The sequence below is a fragment of the Macaca fascicularis genome, chromosome 14 (assembly GCF_037993035.2).
Source record: "Macaca fascicularis isolate 582-1 chromosome 14, T2T-MFA8v1.1".
NCBI classification, from domain to species: Eukaryota; Metazoa; Chordata; class Mammalia; order Primates; family Cercopithecidae; genus Macaca; species Macaca fascicularis.
This window is the reverse complement of record NC_088388.1, coordinates 127,455,986-127,474,580: the sequence shown is the minus strand read 5'-3', so window position 1 is coordinate 127,474,580 and position 18,595 is coordinate 127,455,986. Positions and strand designations below refer to the sequence as shown.

At 49.2% G+C, this 18,595-nt stretch overlaps 1 protein-coding gene across 1 annotated transcript; it reads left to right on the top strand.

Moving 5' to 3' along the window:
- Window positions 1–14,644: 14,644 nt before the first annotated feature.
- TP53AIP1 (tumor protein p53 regulated apoptosis inducing protein 1) lies at window positions 14,645–16,845 on the top strand. The gene is given in 4 exon segments (XM_065529721.1): window positions 14,645–14,798; window positions 15,814–15,909; window positions 16,735–16,796; window positions 16,798–16,845. Coding segments are annotated over 4 exon segments (360 nt in total).
- The last annotated feature ends 1,750 nt before the right edge of the window (window positions 16,846–18,595 follow it).

The following is an 18,595-nucleotide window of genomic DNA, read 5'->3' as shown; positions in this document are numbered from 1 at the left end:
AGGGCATTCCCTTGGAGGAGAATTTGGGGGTTCAGATTCTAATCCTGAACGTACTTGACTTATTTCTCCAGTAATTTTTTCAGGGCCTACCTCAGGCCTCAGGCTTTGCAGAAAAAAAAAAAAACAAGAAACCTTTAGAATCCACATGCATTCTGTCTCCTGGTCTGTTTCTATGAGTTTGGCTAGAGGTCGCTCCACCTGATTGAGGCCTCAGCAGAACATCATCCAGTTTCCCCGTGCTGCTTAAGGGTCTGGATTAGGGAACAGAGTTTGCCGGCTTTTTCATCTTGAATCACTTATGGGTGGATATAAATGACTCTGTGTATTTCTAACATTTTGTCTTTTTAAAATTAATTTTTAAATTAAAAAAGCCAAATAACTGGAAGCAGTTTGCATACTTGTTAAACTATAAAGCATAAGTAACTGAATACTATGAAGTTATGACTCAATTTAAAACAAGCACATTAGCTAGGACAATTGAAGTTCTTTGTGTGTTTTTCCAACAGCTCATCTTTCTAACCCCTCCCACAACCCAGTATTTATCCTTTTTTTCCAGATTCACCCTTTTTTGTAAAAACTTTTGTATTATAGAATATAATATGTTGAGGAAGTGCCAAGTAAGGCTTATTCCAAAGTGAACACCCATGTGGCCATCATGCAGATCAACAGAAACATTCTCGCACCCAGAAAACCCTTCGCATTGCCCTTTCCACTTCCATCGCTAATTGTTTAATTTAATTTAACAGACTCTCTTCTGTATTTTACATTGTTTTTTCTTTCCATGTCGTCTTCGGGGTATTTTTCATCAGTCTACAAGTTCAGTGACTTGCCTGTTACTCCTTTTTTCAGTGTTTGTCTTTTTTCTTAATCTCAAGGAGTGCTTTGCCTAAGAATATGTAAGGAAGGATAGGCACCTTTTGTTCATTTCATGTGTTGCGAGTATCTTCTCCCAGTCTGTGGCTGATCTTTTCACTCTCTTAGTGAGATCGCTCAAGCAGCAAAGTCTTCACTTTAAAGTATTTAGATTTATCCAATTTTTCCTTTATAGTTGGTCTATCCTTGAACTTCCACTTTGGATCCTTTCCTTTTGCAAGGACAACATCTTCTTAGAAAGTCCTTTAGTATGGGTCTGCTGTTAATGAATTATCTTAGTTTCTGTTTATTTGAAAATGTTTCTATTTTATTTTATTTTATTTTATTTTTTGGAGACAGGGTCTCACTCTGTGGCCCAGGCTGGAGTGCAGTGGCACGATCTCAGCTCACTGCAACTTCCACCACCTGGGTTCAAGCGATTCTCCTGCCTCAACCTAGCTAGGATTACAGGTATGTGCCACCATGCCCAGCCAACCTTTGATTTTTGGTAGAGATAGGGTTTCACCATATTGGTCAGGCTGGTCTTGAACTCCTGACCTCAGGTGATCTGTCTCCCTTGGCGTCCCAAAGTGCTGGGATTACAGGTGTGAAACACTGTGGCTGGCCAAAAGTGTTTCTATTTTGAATTCATTCTTGAAGGTCATTTCCATCGGATACAGGCTGGCTCTTATTTTCTTTCCGTTGTCTTCTAACTTCTGTTGTTTCCGTTGAGAGTCAGATTTAAGTCTAATTGTTACTCTTTGGAAGGTAATTGTTTCTTGTTTGTTTGTTTGTTTGTTTGTTTTACTCCCTCAAGCTGCATTTTAGATTTTCTCTTTGTCTCTTGTTTTCATTATTTAGCATTTTTACTATAATGCGCATAGATATGGAGGTGATACATATATGCATGAATATTATACATATATTTTAAATGTTTTGGCTTAGAGTTGTAGAACTTCTTAAATATGTGGTTTAATATTTTTCAGCATTTTTGTAAAGCTCTCAGCCACTCTTTAGATGTTGTCTCTGCTTCATTTTCATTCTCCTTTCCTGGAATTCCAAGTATATGTATGTTAGATTCTCTTACTATATCCTCTGTATCTCTTACTCTTGTTAAAAAGAAAACATTTTGATCCATTTCACAGAGTTTCACTGAGCCAAGAATGATATGCTTCGTTGTGAACTGGGCAGCCCTTAGAACATGAGGAGGTTCAGGGAGCTCACTCTGCAGTGTCAGCAGGATTTGCTTCGTTGTGAACTGGGCAGCCCTCAGAACGTGAGGAGGTTCAGGGAGCTCACTCTGCAGTGTCAGCAGGGAATCTCTCTAGACAGAAAACCCCAAGTGAGTTACGGTAACAGTTTGATTGCTGATGGCTTGGCACTTGCCTTATTTGAAAGTGGCCTGATCAGTTGGCTGCCTGTGACTGGCTGAAGTTATTGGCTGACACTGTTTGTTATGAAATGCTCCTAAGTTAGTTGCAAGTTTGTTTACATACTAAGTTAGGTTGCAATTTTTTATGTAGGGACTTAAGAAAGGAGTCAGCCTCAGCCCAAATTTAATTTAATTTAACATTCTGTCTCCTGTATTTTGTCTCTCCCTGTTTCATTCTGGGTGTTTTTCATCAGTCTACAAGTTCAATAACTATTTTTAGGTTTATTTATTTATTTTAGACGGAGTCTTGCTCTGTTGCCAGGCTGGAGTGCAATGGCACAGTCTCAGATCACTGTAACCTCCACCTCCCAGGTTCAAGCGATTCTCCTGCCTCAGCCTCCTGAGTAGCTGGGACTACAGGCGTGTACCACCACATCCAGCTAACTTTTGTATCTTTAGTAGAGAGAGGGTTTCACCATGTTGGCCAGGATGGTCTCGATCTCTTGACCTCGTGATCCACCCACCTTGGCTTCCCAAAGTACTGGGATAATAGGCGTGAGCCACCACACCCAGCCACATCCATTGAGTTTTAAAAGTAGAATCTGTTTTTCAGTTCTGAAATATTCTTTTTTTACATATATAGTTCCAGTTCTCTGCCAAAATTCTCAATACTGTCTTTGTCATCTTAAACATGTATACATGGATGTTTATTTTTATTCTTATTTTTTTGAGACAGAGTTTTGTTCTTGTTGCCCAGGCTGAAGTGCAATGGCGTGGTCTCAGCTCACTGTAACCTCCACTTCTCAGGTTCAAGCGATTCTCCTATCTCAGGCTTCTGAGTAGCTGGGATTACATGTGCCTGCCACCACACCTGGCTAATTTTTTTTGTATTTTTAGTAGAGATGGGGTTTCTCCATATTGGCCAGGCTGGTCTGGAACTCCTGACCTCAGGTGATCCGCCCGCCTTGGCCTCCCAAAGTGCTGGGATTACAGGCGTGAGCCACCACACCCAGCCACATAGATGTTTTAAAGACCATGTCCAATAGCTTTTATTTTTTGAGTCCTTGTAAGGCTGTTTCTATTGCCTGTTTTCTCTTAGCTCATTTCCTTTTCTTGTTGTGTGCCTGTTATTTCTCATTGTGTGCTGAACATTATTTTTGAAACATTGTTTGTTAAAGCAATTTGAGGGCTAGGGTAATATCACCTTCCTCCAGAGAGGATTTCAGCTTGCTTCCGCCATGCATCTCAGGATGCATAACACTGGGAGCTATGCAGAGGATGGCTCCAAGTTATCCTTGGAGATACCTTCCTCCAATTTCAGAGACACAGGATAACTCTTGGAGTTACCTCCTCCAATTTCAGAGATTGAGAAAGCTTGAGGCTGAACCACAGTCTCCTTGAAAGCAGTCTGCTTCAGTTCAGTTAGCTCCGAGGGTGCAGCTTTTCCATGATCCCACCCAAAAGGAAGAGGGTTCATCAGGCCACCCTGCGCCAGGGGGCTCTGCACTCCATGGCGGGTGCACTCAGCCCCGCCTTTCATCCAGCTCCTCTAGAACCTACACAGGCCTCAGGTGGAAAAGTGGTCCTGGCTGCTGGCTCTTCTCCCTGGGCCTCTGGTCTCACTCCTAGATCTTTCCCTAGTAACTCATCATTATCTTGTTACCACACTAACAAGAGCTAAGAATGCCTTCAAGAGCAATTTTTAAAAGATCTTATCTACCTCTTTAATTTCTTCTCAGCTGGAGGGTTGTTCTAAAATGCTGAATTCTGCACAATCAGGAGCAGAAGTTCTCTTGGGACTTTCAGCAAAGGGGCTCTGACCACTAGCATTTATTCTTTAACACGTAATACCAGGTCATTGTCCAGGAGACCGGCGTTGCAGCTGAGAATACCCTTGGTGGGGGTGGGGGTGTTCAGTGTGCTGGGAAGAGATTCTGAAGAAACTCTGGGTCATGGTCAAACTTCAGTTGCAGCCCTTTGGTTCAGAGATTGGCTCAGGAAAAAATCTTGTTATTTTCTTTATATATTTTTAAAAGGCTTTTAATGCTATGGATTCTATAGGGTTCTTTCAACTGGAATTGTGTCTATATGGATACATTTCTCTTCAAGTTATAAAAATGTAGTTAAATATCCTCTAAAAAGAGAAATAAACAGCCCCAAAACATATTTTAGATTTAGATTTCCCAACTCAGGCAACTTGGAAAATAACTAAAAATATTTCTGTGAACTGAAAGCTGCTCTTCTGAGCTCACCGGTGTAACCAGACTCGGTCATGACAGTGCGTCACTGGGCTTCCTCTGGCTTTCTGGGCCAGGGCTCCAAATACTGGGAGTTTGCCTTCTTAACCTCGGAGAATATATAATCTAGCTAAAAGCAGACAGGTGAAACCATCTAAGGTCATAAATATGCATAAGATGGTATAGTGAAATGTACATATTTAATAGCATTCAAATCTTCTAATAGCAAGAAAGAACACTTATGAATTATTCTACTTCACTGACTGCTTATTTATCATAAACGCTACAGTCAGTGCGTTATTGGAGTTGTTGACTACCTTTGGCTTCCTCTGAGACATTTTAATGTATATGTACAATCCAAAGAGTTTTATTTATTAATAACCACTAGGACCTATAAACGTGGTGTAAAATAACAGGCAAGAGAGTAGGCCCAGGAACCAGACTGGCTGGGTAGGAATCCAGGCTGGCTACTTACTAGTGTGGTGACCTTGGTTAAGTCATTTGACCTCACTAGCCCTCTGTTTGCTGTTCTGTAAAATAAGGATAACAACACCTATCCCGTGACATGTTTTGCAGAACAACTGGGTTCATATACATAATGCATTGAGAATAAGGTCTGGCACGTGGTGAAGCACTCCATATAAATTCTTACTCTTCTTAGGCAGGCACCCCCAAGCCCTGGGCCACGGACCGGTATGGGTCTGTGGGCTGGTAGGAACCGGGCTGCAGGGGGTGAGTGGCAGGTGAGCCAGCAAAGCTTCATCTGTATTTACAGCCGCTCCCCATTGCTCACCTTCCTGCCTGAGCACCACCTCCTGTCAGATCAGGGGCGGCATTGATTCTCACAAGAGCACACAAGAATTCTATCCTGAACTCCACACGTGAGGGATCTAGGCTGTGTGCTTTTTATGAGAATCCAATGCCTGATGATCTGTCACTGTCTCCCGTCACCCCCAGATGGGACCGTCTAGTTGCAGGAAAACAAGCTCAGGGCTCCCACTGATTCTACATTAGTGAGTTGTATAATTATTTCATTATATATTAGAATGTAACAATAATAGAAATAAAGTGCACAATAAATGTAATACACTTGAGTCATTGTGAAACCATCCTCCTCTTCAGTCCATGGAAAAATTGTCTTCCATGAAACCAGTCCCTGGTGCAGAAAAGGTTGAGAACTGCTGTTCTTAAGGTGCAATTATGGTTAAACATTTACCATGGAGAACTGAAGTATAAACAGGAGTATACTTTGTGAATTATTACCAACAACATCCACATAAAGTGGGAAAGGGGAAAATCCATTTTATTCTCAGCCAAGAGACATTTAAAGCACATACTCTCCCTGCCCCGACTCAAATGGGAGGTGTAGAAAGCACTTTCCTCTTTGTCCTTCCAGAATCTCTTTTTCATGCGTCTTATACTCACAGCTGAAAAGGTCAGCTGGTGGCATTTCTTTCTGGAGGCAATTTTGCTGAAAGCATTTTTCACCTTCTCAGTGTGCAGGGACTGGAGGCTCAGTGAAGAGGATACGGCTATGTCCACGTCATGTCAACTCTCACTGATTGTAGAGTTGTTCTCCCACCCAACTCAGTCGTCTCTCCCTTTACCCCTAACAGGAACATTTAACTCTGGTTACTGACTACAGCTCATTGTGATTTTTGAGCACATTTATTAAATAGCCTGGGATAATACTTTTTTTTTAGATGGATTATCGCTGTGTCGCCCAGGCTAGAGTGCACAGACACAATCTCTGCTCACTGCAACTTCCGCCTCCTGGGTTCAAGTGATTCTCCTGACTCAGCCTCCTGAGTAGCTGGGACTACAGGCGTGCACCACCATGCCCAGCTCTTTTTTTTGTATTTTTTGTAGAGACACGGTTTTGCCAGGTTGGCCAGGCTGATCTTGAACTCCTGACCTCAAGTGAACCACCTGCCTTGGACTCCCAAAGTGCTGGGATTACAGGCGTGAGCCACCACGGCCGGCCCTGGGACAATACTTGAATGGAGCTCCATGGACTGATTACTACCCACCAAAACGTTCTATCCTGTTGAAATATAAATGTATCTGAAGCAGACACACAAAAACATGCTTTCCCACATAAGCTCCCACGCACTGGGCAACTTCCCTTCTGCCTAGTCCTTTCATGTTGGTGTTCTTGAAGCTTTTGGCTTCAGTGCCTTTTCTTCGCTCTCACTTTCATCCTGAGAAATTGCATCTACCCCAAGGATTTCCTTTCCCACCTATTTGGATCTTTTGTTTGCAACTTTCTCTTAAGATCCAGGCCTGTGGATCCTACTTTCTGCTGGACTGCTCCCATCTGGAGATCCCACAGGCCTCTCAACTCAGCCCCTGTTTCTGAATCCCCTAATTATCCTCTATCTACTTGGTCACTCAAGCCAGAGACTTGCCCTGGCCTCCTTGTCTCACTCTACCCTGCCACTGACGATTGAGATCAGCTTGTCAAGGTCCGTCACCTGCAGCACTACAGCAATTGTTTGTCTGGACTCCAGTTTTTAAAATCCGTCCCACAAAACATGACTGAAGTGGCCAATCTGATGATGCCATCCCTTGGCTTAGATTCTTCAATTAACATATCGATCAATGAAATATGCACAAGAACCTCCTAGAATGGAAGTTCCTGGGCCCCGCTCAGAAAGATTCTGATTCAGCAGACCCAGAATGGGGTTCAAGAACCAACACATTTAACACTCAGACTGCTCTGGGGCAGGTGGGCTGTGGGCTCATTCTAAGATGCACAGCACTGCAGGATGCTCCAGCCCCTCAACGTGGCCTGGATGCTCACCATCTTCTGGCGGGCATACACCTCTATAACCTCATCCATGTCTAACCTCTTCACGTCCTAAAGTCCAGCAGGCAGGGTCAAAGACTAGGGTGACATTAGGCCAGGCCTGGGAATGCCGGAATCTTGGCCTGCTGTTGATTCATCGTTGCTTTGAGGGTCTGATTGGAGGAGCTCTGCCCTCAAGCTGTAATAGGCAAAAGTAAGAAAAGTAACCCATTGTTAGTAGCTCAGACTATGCCCAATACCCTGGAATTCATGGTTCTCTTATAAAAACGGAAATGCTGAGTATGGTTTAGCAGAGGAGAACTGGCAGGAAGCAAGACTTTCCCACTGTGTCAAGGGGTGGGAATAGGCCAAGTCTACAAAGCTGACCTGAATCCATTTGTCCAACTGGTGAGCCTGTCCGGCCTATCCCCAGGGGCCAGACCTTGCCCTCGCCCCAAGCAGTAGATGCGAGAGCAGAGAAGGATGGTCAAGTCTATCTAAGGAGACAGGCCCTATAGAAGTGTTCTGATTGCATGGGAGCAAATTTTAAGAGAAGTGCCATGCATGGATAACAATATTCAAGCCACAGTAACTGCACACTGGTAAATTGTGGTTAAACTTGGTGCAAAAGTAATTGTGGTTTTTGTCATTATTTTCAAATGGGTCTTAAGAAGGAGTGTTGGGGGCCAGGTGCAGTAGCTCATGCCAGTAATCCCAGCTCTTTGGGATGCTGAGGTGGGCAGATCACTTGAGGTCAGGAGTTCGAGACCAGCTTGGCCAATATGGTGAAACCCCATCTCTACTAAAAAATACAAAAGTTAGCCGGGCATGGTGCAGGAACCTATAATCCCAGCTACTCCGGAGGCTGAGGCAGGAGAATTGCTTGAACCCAGGAGATGGAGGTTGTGGTGCCTTGAGATGGTGCTCCAGCTTGGGTGACAGAGTGAGACTCTATCGAAAAAGAAAAAGGATTGCTGGGGGAAGGCTGGAAGCCCAGGGAGGAAGCAGGGATTCCCTACCCAGCAATGATTGTTCCCTGGTTGCTGGAGGAATGATGGAATCAGAGCCATCCAAGGACCAAAGCTCCGCACCTCTTGCTATCCCAGACTCTCTGGAACACCAGGAAGAAAACATATTTGGACAAAAATTATTCTTGGCAAAATTAGAACTTTTGATTCTGGAATGAGACAAGGAAATATATCTGTATCTCAGAGAGACAATGAATTTTTAAAAGGAAATCTGGACCATTTCTCAGGATGAGGTATCTTACCCGGTTAACTACGAGCCCCCCAGGATTTGCACTCAGTGAGGGTTCATCACATCAGGTTTCCAGTCTCTACAATAAAAACAGCCAGGGAGAAATTACCCAGCACTGGGAATAAAGAGCTCCAAAATAGAAGCAGCTTTCGAGGAATTTGGAGGGATAAAAAGGAATAGTATGTCTGAAAGTTGGCAACATGTAAAAAGGCTAAAAATGACAATTCTGCCTGTGATACTATCTCTAGTGGGCAACGCTTCATTCAAAAGGCAGGCACGTCTCCCCTCCAGGCGGGAGTGGGAATCTCACTGGGGAACCGGGAACTACATTTGAGCTGATGCAGACTTAGGGTCAGCTGGACAAGGGAGCCCCGCACCCAGACACAGCGGCGGTCACCTCACCTTGCACTGTCTTTGTCGGTCTTACAGGCATCGTCTTTTCCAGCCTCATTTGAGCCAGGATCTGACTTGCATTTCTAGGTCAGGCCTTGCCATTAGGGAGAGATGAAGTCAGCTGATGAGCATGCCCGCCTTGAGGAAGGACAGAGTGGGTAGCAGAGTGTAGGAAGTCGGAAAAAACAATGTGCCAGGTAAACACCTTCAAGTCAATTTCGAGAGGCTGGGTAGAAACCGCCAGGACTTCGGGGGGCCCTGCCTCGCGGGTCTCCCTGCGCCCTCACATTTTGGTTTGATATAATGCCACCTTGTCCCTGAAGAGAGGCCTATTTTAAGCTGAGCAAGAAAAGGTGAGAAAGACTAAAGTCAGCGTTGTGGAGAGACGCCAGTTTCTGCTGCACACGTGGAAACGACATGCACATAGAGCGAGCTGGCCCAGCTCCCAGCCACGTGGCTCATGCTGTCCCTGCTCACCCACCCGTTGCCTTCACCCCCAGCAGCACTGGTTGTGAACAGGGCACCTGCCTGAGCCACCCCACCACTGCAGACCTGCCAAGGACAGGCAGGGACTCAGCCATTCCCCTCAAGGAGCCCAGGGGCATCTCCAGGGACGGCTCCCCAGCCTATGGGTTTGCTCCTGACAGGCCATGCTCGGGCTCACCTGCTCAGCTCACTCGGAAAGCCTCTGCTCAGAGCCGCACTCAGTCAAAGCAGGAGGAGACCATTTCCACGGGCCCTCCGACTCCTAGGAGGCAGGGGAGGAGAGGGGAGGGAGGGGGCCAGCCCTGGTGCTTCAGGTATGCTCCGACCACCGCAATTCACTCTGCTGTGTGCCTGCTGTTTCACACACATCTCAGCGACTGCGTGCAGAGGGTGCGGCTGTGACCGTGCGCAGGCGAGGCCTGGAGGAGTTCAGTTAAACGGCTCTCTCTCGATGGTCCTCAACCCTGAGAGTGCATCAGAGTCACTTGGAGGACTTATGAAAACATAGACTGCAGAATTTCTGACTTGGTCGAAGGAGGTTGGGGCCCAAAATGTGCATCTCTACCAGGTTCCCGGGTGACACTGATGCTGATGCCACGCGTCCAGAGCCACACCTGAAGAGCTACTGCGCAAGCTCACACAGCTAGCAGACCACTGAGCTGGGGCTCAGACCTACATCAGCCCTGGTCCACGGGCCAGGCCCTTTCTCATGTCCCATGGTGAGCAGGGGCATGGTGGCCTCACGGACAGTGACCAGGGCCCCTAGGGAAGCCTGTCTGGAGGCCACTTCACTTTGAATGGATCTGGGACAGAGGAAGGACTCAAGTTGTGGGAGCCTGGGTCCTGGACACAGCGGGCATGTCACGGCAGGGGTCACCAGCCTCCTTTGAGCAGTTCCCTGGTTCTGCCCCAGCTACCTGTGGTTGGTGGTGGGAGGTTCATTTGTTAGTTCTCTCAGCAGTGACTCGCCACACTTACTGAGAGCTTACCATGCGCCAGGACTGCTACAGGTATGGGGATGCAGAGTGTCCACAGCCCCCAAAAAGATTGATGACAGGACCCTCCATGTGGGAAGGGCTGTGACTGCGGGCGGGACATGGGGCAGGGCACCTGTGTTTGCCACAGCCTCTAGAGGGTGTCTTCATATTCTCATCTGTGCGCGGGGCCCCTCCTCCACCCAGCTCTGCTTCTGGAGCACAGCCGCGCAAGTCCACAGCTGGTGACTGTGGCTGGCAAGCAGGGGAAGGTGGGTGGGGGCGGCAGCTGTGGGCTTTCCACTGGGTCCCAGCAGACCAAGGCTGGGTACAGGGGAGCATGGGCTGGCACTGGCAAACCCTCCTCAGGGAGCAGCAGGCCAGGAACCTGGGATGGGACTGGCAACAACATTTGCTGAAGGGAGAACAGTGCCGAGTATCCCTCGTGTCCCCCCAGCAGCCAGAAACAAGCAAAGAGAGAAGTCTCAGAACCGGGGAGAGGCCCCTGCCTCTGCACAAGGCTAAACGTCATGCCAGCTGGCAAGAGAGAAATGGGTACAGGGCCCAGGGGCATTATCACAGAGGAAGGCAATGAAGGGTGCGTTGGAGGCTGAGGCAACCCATTATAACTGCACACACCACACACCAAGGATCCACTAATTTAGGCTATCATGTGAATGGTCGTTTGGGAACTGAGATGTGTGAGGGCCCAGAGGGAGGGATCCAGCCAGCTGGGAGGAGGTTAAGGAGGTCTACCTTAAAATACTTCCTATTCCTTCTCAGAGAACCCATGGACACTGGCCACAGGAGGGAGAGGAACGGCATCGCAGGTGGAGAGAATCGCTTGTATGAAGGCACAGAACGGGGCAAGAAGATGGTGGTGGACTTTCCCCAGGAGCTGTTCGGGACAGGGAACAGCGGATGCCGAGCTCTTCCTCTGCCCTGGAGCAAGTCCCATTTCCTCAGAGAACATGGCCCCCTTGGGCCAAAAGGACATGAAGAAGCTCTTGCTAATGCCAGCCTGGCTCTCCCCATCCCGCCCCCTGCGTCCCTGCCCTCCTGGCTGCCCTCCCTTCTCCTAGCTCTGTCCCCTCTCACTTCAGGAGCCTCAGGTCCTTCAGATTTCTGCTCCAAAGTCTGGGGGTCTCTGGACGGGTAGGATGTGATCTCATCGCCTCTTCTCTTGCCCAGACTTGTTGGGATGAACTTCCTGATGCTGGTGGCGCTGAAGCTGACACTAGCCAGGGCACCTCCCTGACATGAACGCCCCTTGAGACTGGGCCAGTGCTCCTGGTGCCTGGGCACCTGCAGAAAGGCACCCAGCATGGCCGCCGCGGCACGCCCTGAGTGTGTGGGTTGGGGCTGATGCAAACTGACATTCCAGCTGTCCCAGTCCATTTTGTGCTGCTCTCACACAACCCCGGAGACTGGGCGATTCATAAAGGACAGAAACGTATCTACCCGCAGTTCTGGAGCCAGGTGCCAGCAGGTTCCGTGCCTGGTGATGGCTCCAGTCTGTGCTTTCACGATGGTGCCTTGCTACTGCGTCCTCACATGGCTGAAGGTGGAAGGGCAACAAGTGAATGTACTCCCTCCACACAGCCCCTGCATCAGGACCCCTGATTCCAATCATGGCCTAATCCCCTCTTAAAGGCCCCACCTGTTAATGCTATCACATTGGCAACACCTGGATTTTGCGGGGGACCACATTCAAACTGTAATGCCATCTAAGGCTGCTTCTGCCTGAGACAAGTGTGCTAATGTCTGCCTCAGAGACAGGGCCGAAAGCAGCTTGCTCTGCCCTGGCCTGGAAGCAGGGACAGGGGATAACTTTCATTTCTCTCTTCCAATGCCAGCTGGTCTCAAACAAAACTTAGCCCCTCGTGCCCTCTAAGGAGTGGGTTCCTGTGCAGGAGGCTCTAAGGTACTTTGTGATAAGAGACCAGGGAAGGTAAGTGGGTTCCCTCTCATGCTTGGCGTCCAGGTGTTTGAGGGTAGCTGCCCAGGGCCGTGTGTTGAGGGTTCTAAGGCCAGGGCTGCAGCAAGGGGGGATGGGTGCATGATGAATTTGCATGGTAGCTGGAAGTGTCCCCTCTGAATGGCTCCCTGGATATCCCGGGACCACTGGCCATTTGCAGCCTGAGTCCCAGCATGAACTCAGCTGGGGCCCTCCTTCGTGTTAATGCTTCACTTTTCAAACAGGAAATAGAAGGAAAACAAAGCTGGTTTCTAACAAAAACTTTGATTTTAAAGCCAGAGTATGAGTCAGAAACATCATCCATTGCAGCCAGCTTTACATGGGAACAGCCCAGTTCTTCAAAATAAGCAGCTGTCATTTCATGGCCCCGAGGCATCGTGTTTCCAGAAGAGCCACAGTCCCTCTTGCATTGAGATGGGTTGTAGCATGACCTCTTAGAGAATCCGACAGTTTCGGGCTGGAAAGGGGATCCCTTTTGTTCTGTCTGGACACTAAGGCAGTGCATCATCTACAGGTACATGCCCTGCATGGCTGCTGGCTTGTCACCCAACAAAATGCCCAGCATTGATCCAGACACATAGGCGTGAACCCTGGAGAATCCTGTTTTCTGTGGCTGGAAGAGGCAGGTGGAGGCACCAGCTCAAACTGTTCACCTCCTGCCGTCTATCCTGCAGACCCCGGCAGGCCACATGGTGACCTTCTATGTCCATCTGGGGCAGCAGGCAGCTGCCCCTGCCTCTGCGGGGAGTGAGCAATGGGCCGCGGGAGCACTTGTCCTGGGCAGCTCTTCTGAGGGTGGCTTTGCACTGCCACTGAGTTTTGGGAGCCCAGGGCCTGTAGTCTCCTGGGGGCTGCGTGCAGAGTGTAGTTCCCCAGAACCAGATGGGGAAGGGAACCGCGGGGAAAGAACGTGACCTTTGGGCTCAATCCTGGTATTGAAGCCCTGTTCGTTCTTTTACATTTTCCTGATGTGCAGCATTGGGTAAATGCCTTCTGAGTTTCGTTACTGCTGGTTAAATTGGGCAAGAACTTCATAAGGTTGCAGGAAGTATTCCAAGAAATAGTACACGCACAGTACTTAGCATGGTCACTGCACGTGGCTAGCGTGCACCAAACTGGCCCAAATTGACTAGAATGGGGAGGGTGGGAGGTGGCAATCTCTACTTTCTTTTTAACCTGAGGTGTCTGTTGCTACTTGCCGGGCGGGCTTCTGGCCTGTGACGAGCGCTCCCACTCTCTGCTGCCCGGAGACCTCGGTGGCTTTTGGGGTATTCTTTGTTCTCAGTGCCTTTGTGTGGAGAGCCTCTGTCTCCCTCTATTCTGTGGGTGATGCAGGGGGTGCTGCTGTGGGCTGCCCCTGGAGGTCATGGACTCTGAGCCTCAGGCTGTCAAGGATGGGGCCTGCCGTACCTGAGCTCCCGCCGCCCTGGGGAAGCCATGTGGGCAGTCGCTCAGAATGCAACTCCCCCCTAGAGCCTGGGCCACCGGGGACTTGCGGGAGAAAGAACAGGGATGCGGAAGACTGGACAGTCCTGAAAGCTGAGAGGGGCCACAGGAGCCCAGACGACAGAGGACTATGGGAGACAAGTGAGGGCACCAGCTTCCCTGCGTTGAGGGCCCGTGATACCCAGGAGGGCAGAGAGGGAGACAGGGAGCCGGCCGGGAACCTCTGAGCAGGCGAGTGGGAGAGAGAGTGGGACAGAGAAGGCGGCTCTGTGGTCCGCTCAGATCCATCTGACTCCACACAGACGTGGAGTTCTCTGAGACGCCTTTCCCTGAATCTGAGAGCTTACTCACAGGAGGCTGGGCCCCTGAGACAGAGATCAGGCATGTAATGAATGAATGTGAATCGTGAATACAGCTGGAGCACCCCCAATCAGGGTGGCCCATGCCTTCCAACTGTGGACACAGAGGCCTCGTTGCTTTCCCGAAAGTCTAGTTAATGACTAGTTAATATCTAATCAATGACCAGTTAACGACAGTGCTCCCAAGTCCATCATCCCACCCCCTTTCCCCAAAATTCAGCACAAATGGCATCAGTTTGAGCTTCCCAAAGTGTCTCCTAAGATGTGTGGTTACAGTGGTTACAGCCCTACCCTAGGGTCTCTGGGTGCATCGGCCTCCCGCTCCCAGATCCAAGCACGACCGAAACCCTCACAATAGAAATCATCATTGCTGGCCCAGCGCTGCCACCACTGCTCCTGCTTTTAGCCTGTTTTGTTTGTTTTTAGTCCCTTAGGCACTGGCCCTAACAACAAATGAGGAGAAGCCAAGTTCTCTGCTTTCTGCATTCAGGGTCTGCCCTGGATGGGGTCTTCCTCTAAGGCGAGCTTCAGATCTGCTCAAGCTTCCGGCAGTGGGGCCAGGAGGCAGGGCCTGGGCCGGGGAGACCAGAGCCTCTCGATGATGCCTCCCAACGGCAGGGCTCAGACACACACACTGGACTGGGGAAGCCCCTGCAGTGAAAAGCGAGACAGTCTTTTGCCTGCAGTGGCCCTGCGCAGACTCTGCTCTCACCGTGGTGCTGACATCCCAAGTTTTCAGACTCGCCAGGACCCAGTGACAGCATCTGTGTCCCCAGCTCAGGGCACTGGATGGAGCTGGGAACTGACAGCCCTGATCAATAGTCCCAAGAGAAAGGCCAGTCCTCTTCCTCCTCGGAATCCTGGGTTTCTAGAAGGCAAAAGGTTTTCTGAGAAACAAGGCTTTTGGAAGGAAGGCGGTGCCTGGCTGGGCGTTCAGAAAGGAGAGTTAAATGGAGAGGCTGAACAGAGGACACATGTGGAACGCATGGGGAGGGGAGGCTGGGGCGCAGGGCTCGGGGTCTGCTCTTCTGTGTCCATCCCGGATCCTGCTTTTGTCCAGATGGGCCTCGGAGCAGCAGTCACTTACTCCAAGAAGTCATTTCCTGTGGCCAATCATGAAGATGACGCACTCGGAAGCTTGTGGGCTCTGAGGAGGGGGAAGGACGCAGCGGCCATGCATTCATCCCAGCACAGGCAGCGCGTGGCTCCGGAAACAGACACAGGCTGGGCCTGGCCCAGGAGTCTGCCAGGAGCCAGGAGCGTCTGCACCTCCCTGGAGGCCCAGGCTTCTCTCCCCAGAAGCTCAAAAATCACGCAGCGTCTGAAGTGCAGGGCCCAGGTGTGCTGGAGTGACAAAGCCCCGAGCTGTGGTGATGGGAGGGAGGAAGCGCCGGTTTTTGTCTGTTCTTTGGGCGGATTTGCTGTCTCTGTCTTTGTCTCTAATGTCCTTTGCACCACTGACCTTGAGGAGCCTTTTGTTCCTCCTGTCCCAGTTTGGTTTCCATGGGAACCTGAGTGGCAGCGTCATCACTTTGCTGAGGTGAAATGCCCCCCGATGCCATGAATACCTAGGGGAAAACCTGCCAGAGAAGCATAAACCATCCAAGAGACGGCCTGCAGGGCAGGGCCTCACAGCCTGCTCCCATTCTCTCTCAGGTTTCGGTCTTTTAGCTTTGTGTCTCCAAGTTCACGGAAGGTGCAGGGGAAGAGAAGCTCCATCAGTTTCGTCTGGATCTTGGTCCTCAGCAACTGTCTGGTGCCTGACAGGTGTGTGATAATTACTTAGTGAATTCATGGGTGTGGGCTGTGATAGAATTAAGTGATTTGACACCCTCTCGTTAAATTCAGGTAACAACATAGGGTTTTTGGAGTTTGAGCCTCTCCTGAAATTTGCCATCTGACAAAATGACATCATGGCAGAGTTGTAAACTACTGTGGATATATTTTATTTAATTTCTCAAATTAAAATAAAAGGTAATGGTACACGTAAGAGTGGTCACCACAGCCAAGCTCATTGACACCCACTGAACTTTCTGGAATGGGCCGTGGGATGCTGGACAATGGGAAAAATTGGAATGAGCGGTCTTCCATTCCAACTTTAGTTTCTGCAAAGCTGTTGAGAGCATGGAGCCAGGCTGCGGGGTCTGGGTTCAAATCCTGGCTCTACCACTTAGGAGCTGTGTGTACATGGGCAGGACAACTGGCCTGCCTGAGTCTCAGTGTACCTGTCTATAAAATAGAACGACAATGGCTTCCATCTCACAGATTCACTGAGTAAAATGGTATATGTGAAATGCTAAGAACAGCACCTGTACATAGTATGTCCTAGATATCTCATTGTTACCATTAGCATATTTTGTTTATTCCACAATATATTGTTTTCCCATTTGATATCTATGAAATCTAAAGATGTTTTTTTCCTGTCTTGGGAGATAGAATAATGCTCTGTCTTACAATGGATTGTTTTAGATTCACTGAAATTCACTGTTGTTTTTATCCCTGGTCTCTAACATGATATCTGGTAAATAACAAGGACTCCATACATTTTGCAAAGAGCAAATTCTCTCCCTCCCCGCTGAGACCTTGGTCTAGGTCTCTCCAGGCCTTTCTTTCCTGGAGCCACAGTGCTTAAAGATAGGCCACTGGGGTCAGCACGTAAGCCTGAGCTGTGATCAGAAAAAAGCACCATTGAGGTTGCAGTGAGCCGAGATCACACCACAGCACTCCAGCCTGGGCGACAGAGAGAGACTCCACCTCAAAACAAACACGAACAAACAAACAAAAAGGCACCATCTAGAAATGGCCCCGGCACTGACTAGTGGCCACCTCATTTCCCCCCTTGACCACTGGGCCCACTGGTTGGCTAGGCTGCCTCATTTTGCATCCTTCTGACAATCAGAGGGAGCTTTATATCCATGGCAGTCAAGGCCCTCCGGAGAAACAGAACCAACATGGTGTGTGTATAGAGAGAGAATGAGCCTGAGGAATTGTGGAGGCTGGCTAATCCAAAGTCTGCAGGGCGGGCTGGGAGGCCACAGACCCGGGAGGAAGCCAGTGCTGCTCTTCACTCTGAGGCTGTCTGCTGGGGACTTTCTTCCTGCTGGGGGAGCTGAGTCCTTCATGCTCTTCAGGCCTTCATTGTGTTCAGCCGCTTGGATGAGGCCTCCCTGCATTACAGAGACCAACCTACTGCACCAAAACTGCTGATCTAACGTTTATCTCATCCAAAAAACACAATCACAGAAACATCCAGACCAATGTTAGACTGAATATCTGGACACCGTGATCAAGGCAAGTCAACATAAAATCAGCCGTCACCGTGTCTATGGGAGGATTCCTGGAGTGAAGGTGTGTGTTTGCTGAAGACCCGTCTTCCCCAGGAGAGGCCGCGCCTGCTCCCCCGTGATGTCCTAGGGGCTCTGTCAACTCTACCGTAGTATCTTCTGTTATCTCTCCAGCAACCCTGCCCTGGAAGTAAGAGTGTCTTCATTTTTCAGATTAAAACAATCAGAGTTTAAATGACTTGTTCGAGGGTAACTCTGGGAAGCCAATACACTGGTCAAACCTAGGTTTATCTGTCTGCAACTCTTGCTTTGGAAGGATAATAATAGCTACTGTTGCATTGTTTTATTATTGTATTTAACACTTACGTTTGCTATATTTCAGGCACTGTTCTAACTATGCTAACTCTCCCCAAGAATTCCAGAGGCAGGTGTGATTCACAAGCCATCTGAAGGTGGGAACCACCTGCGGTCCACATTGCCTGGGCACTGGCCCCCAGGATGCCTCAGAGCTGCCCCAGGCCGGTTATTTCTCTCTCACCTGCCAATCCTCTTCCCTACAATTTTTTTTTTTTTTTTTTTTTTTTTTTTTTTTTTTTACTGAGCAGCTGATGAACATCTGCTCAGGGTGGGCATGAGTGCCCTGTAGTGTTCACGCCCCATCTGCTCTTAGCACCTCCTAATGGCTTCTGAGATTGGTGCCAGTTTCTCAGTCTGACACGTTTGATGAGAGGCCGCACGCAGGACGGGGTGGGGTGTGGTCCACGCCCACAGTGCTCCTGGCGGCACCCTGCACCTGGCTTGTACTTTCCTTAATGGTGCCAGTTTCTCAGTCTGACACGTTTGATGAGAGGCCGCACGCAGGACGGGGTGGGGTGTGGTCCACGCCCACAGTGCTCCTGGTGGCACCCTGCACCTGGCTTGTACTTTCCTTAATGGCCAGTGGCTGAGGCTCAGTCCTTCTGCCCTCGTCCTCATGAGAAACATGGATTTTGGCAGCGGGACATCTGTCGCTCTCTGAGTGTTCATTCAAGGCTGAAGTCCCGATGTCACAGGGAAGCCACGGGGTCTCCTCCGTCACTGCCTCCCGTGTAGATCTCTCCGTCAGGACAGAGCCAGGTGCTGAGGGCGCCACAGAGGGAGGAAGCGCCACCTGGACCACTGGGCCACCA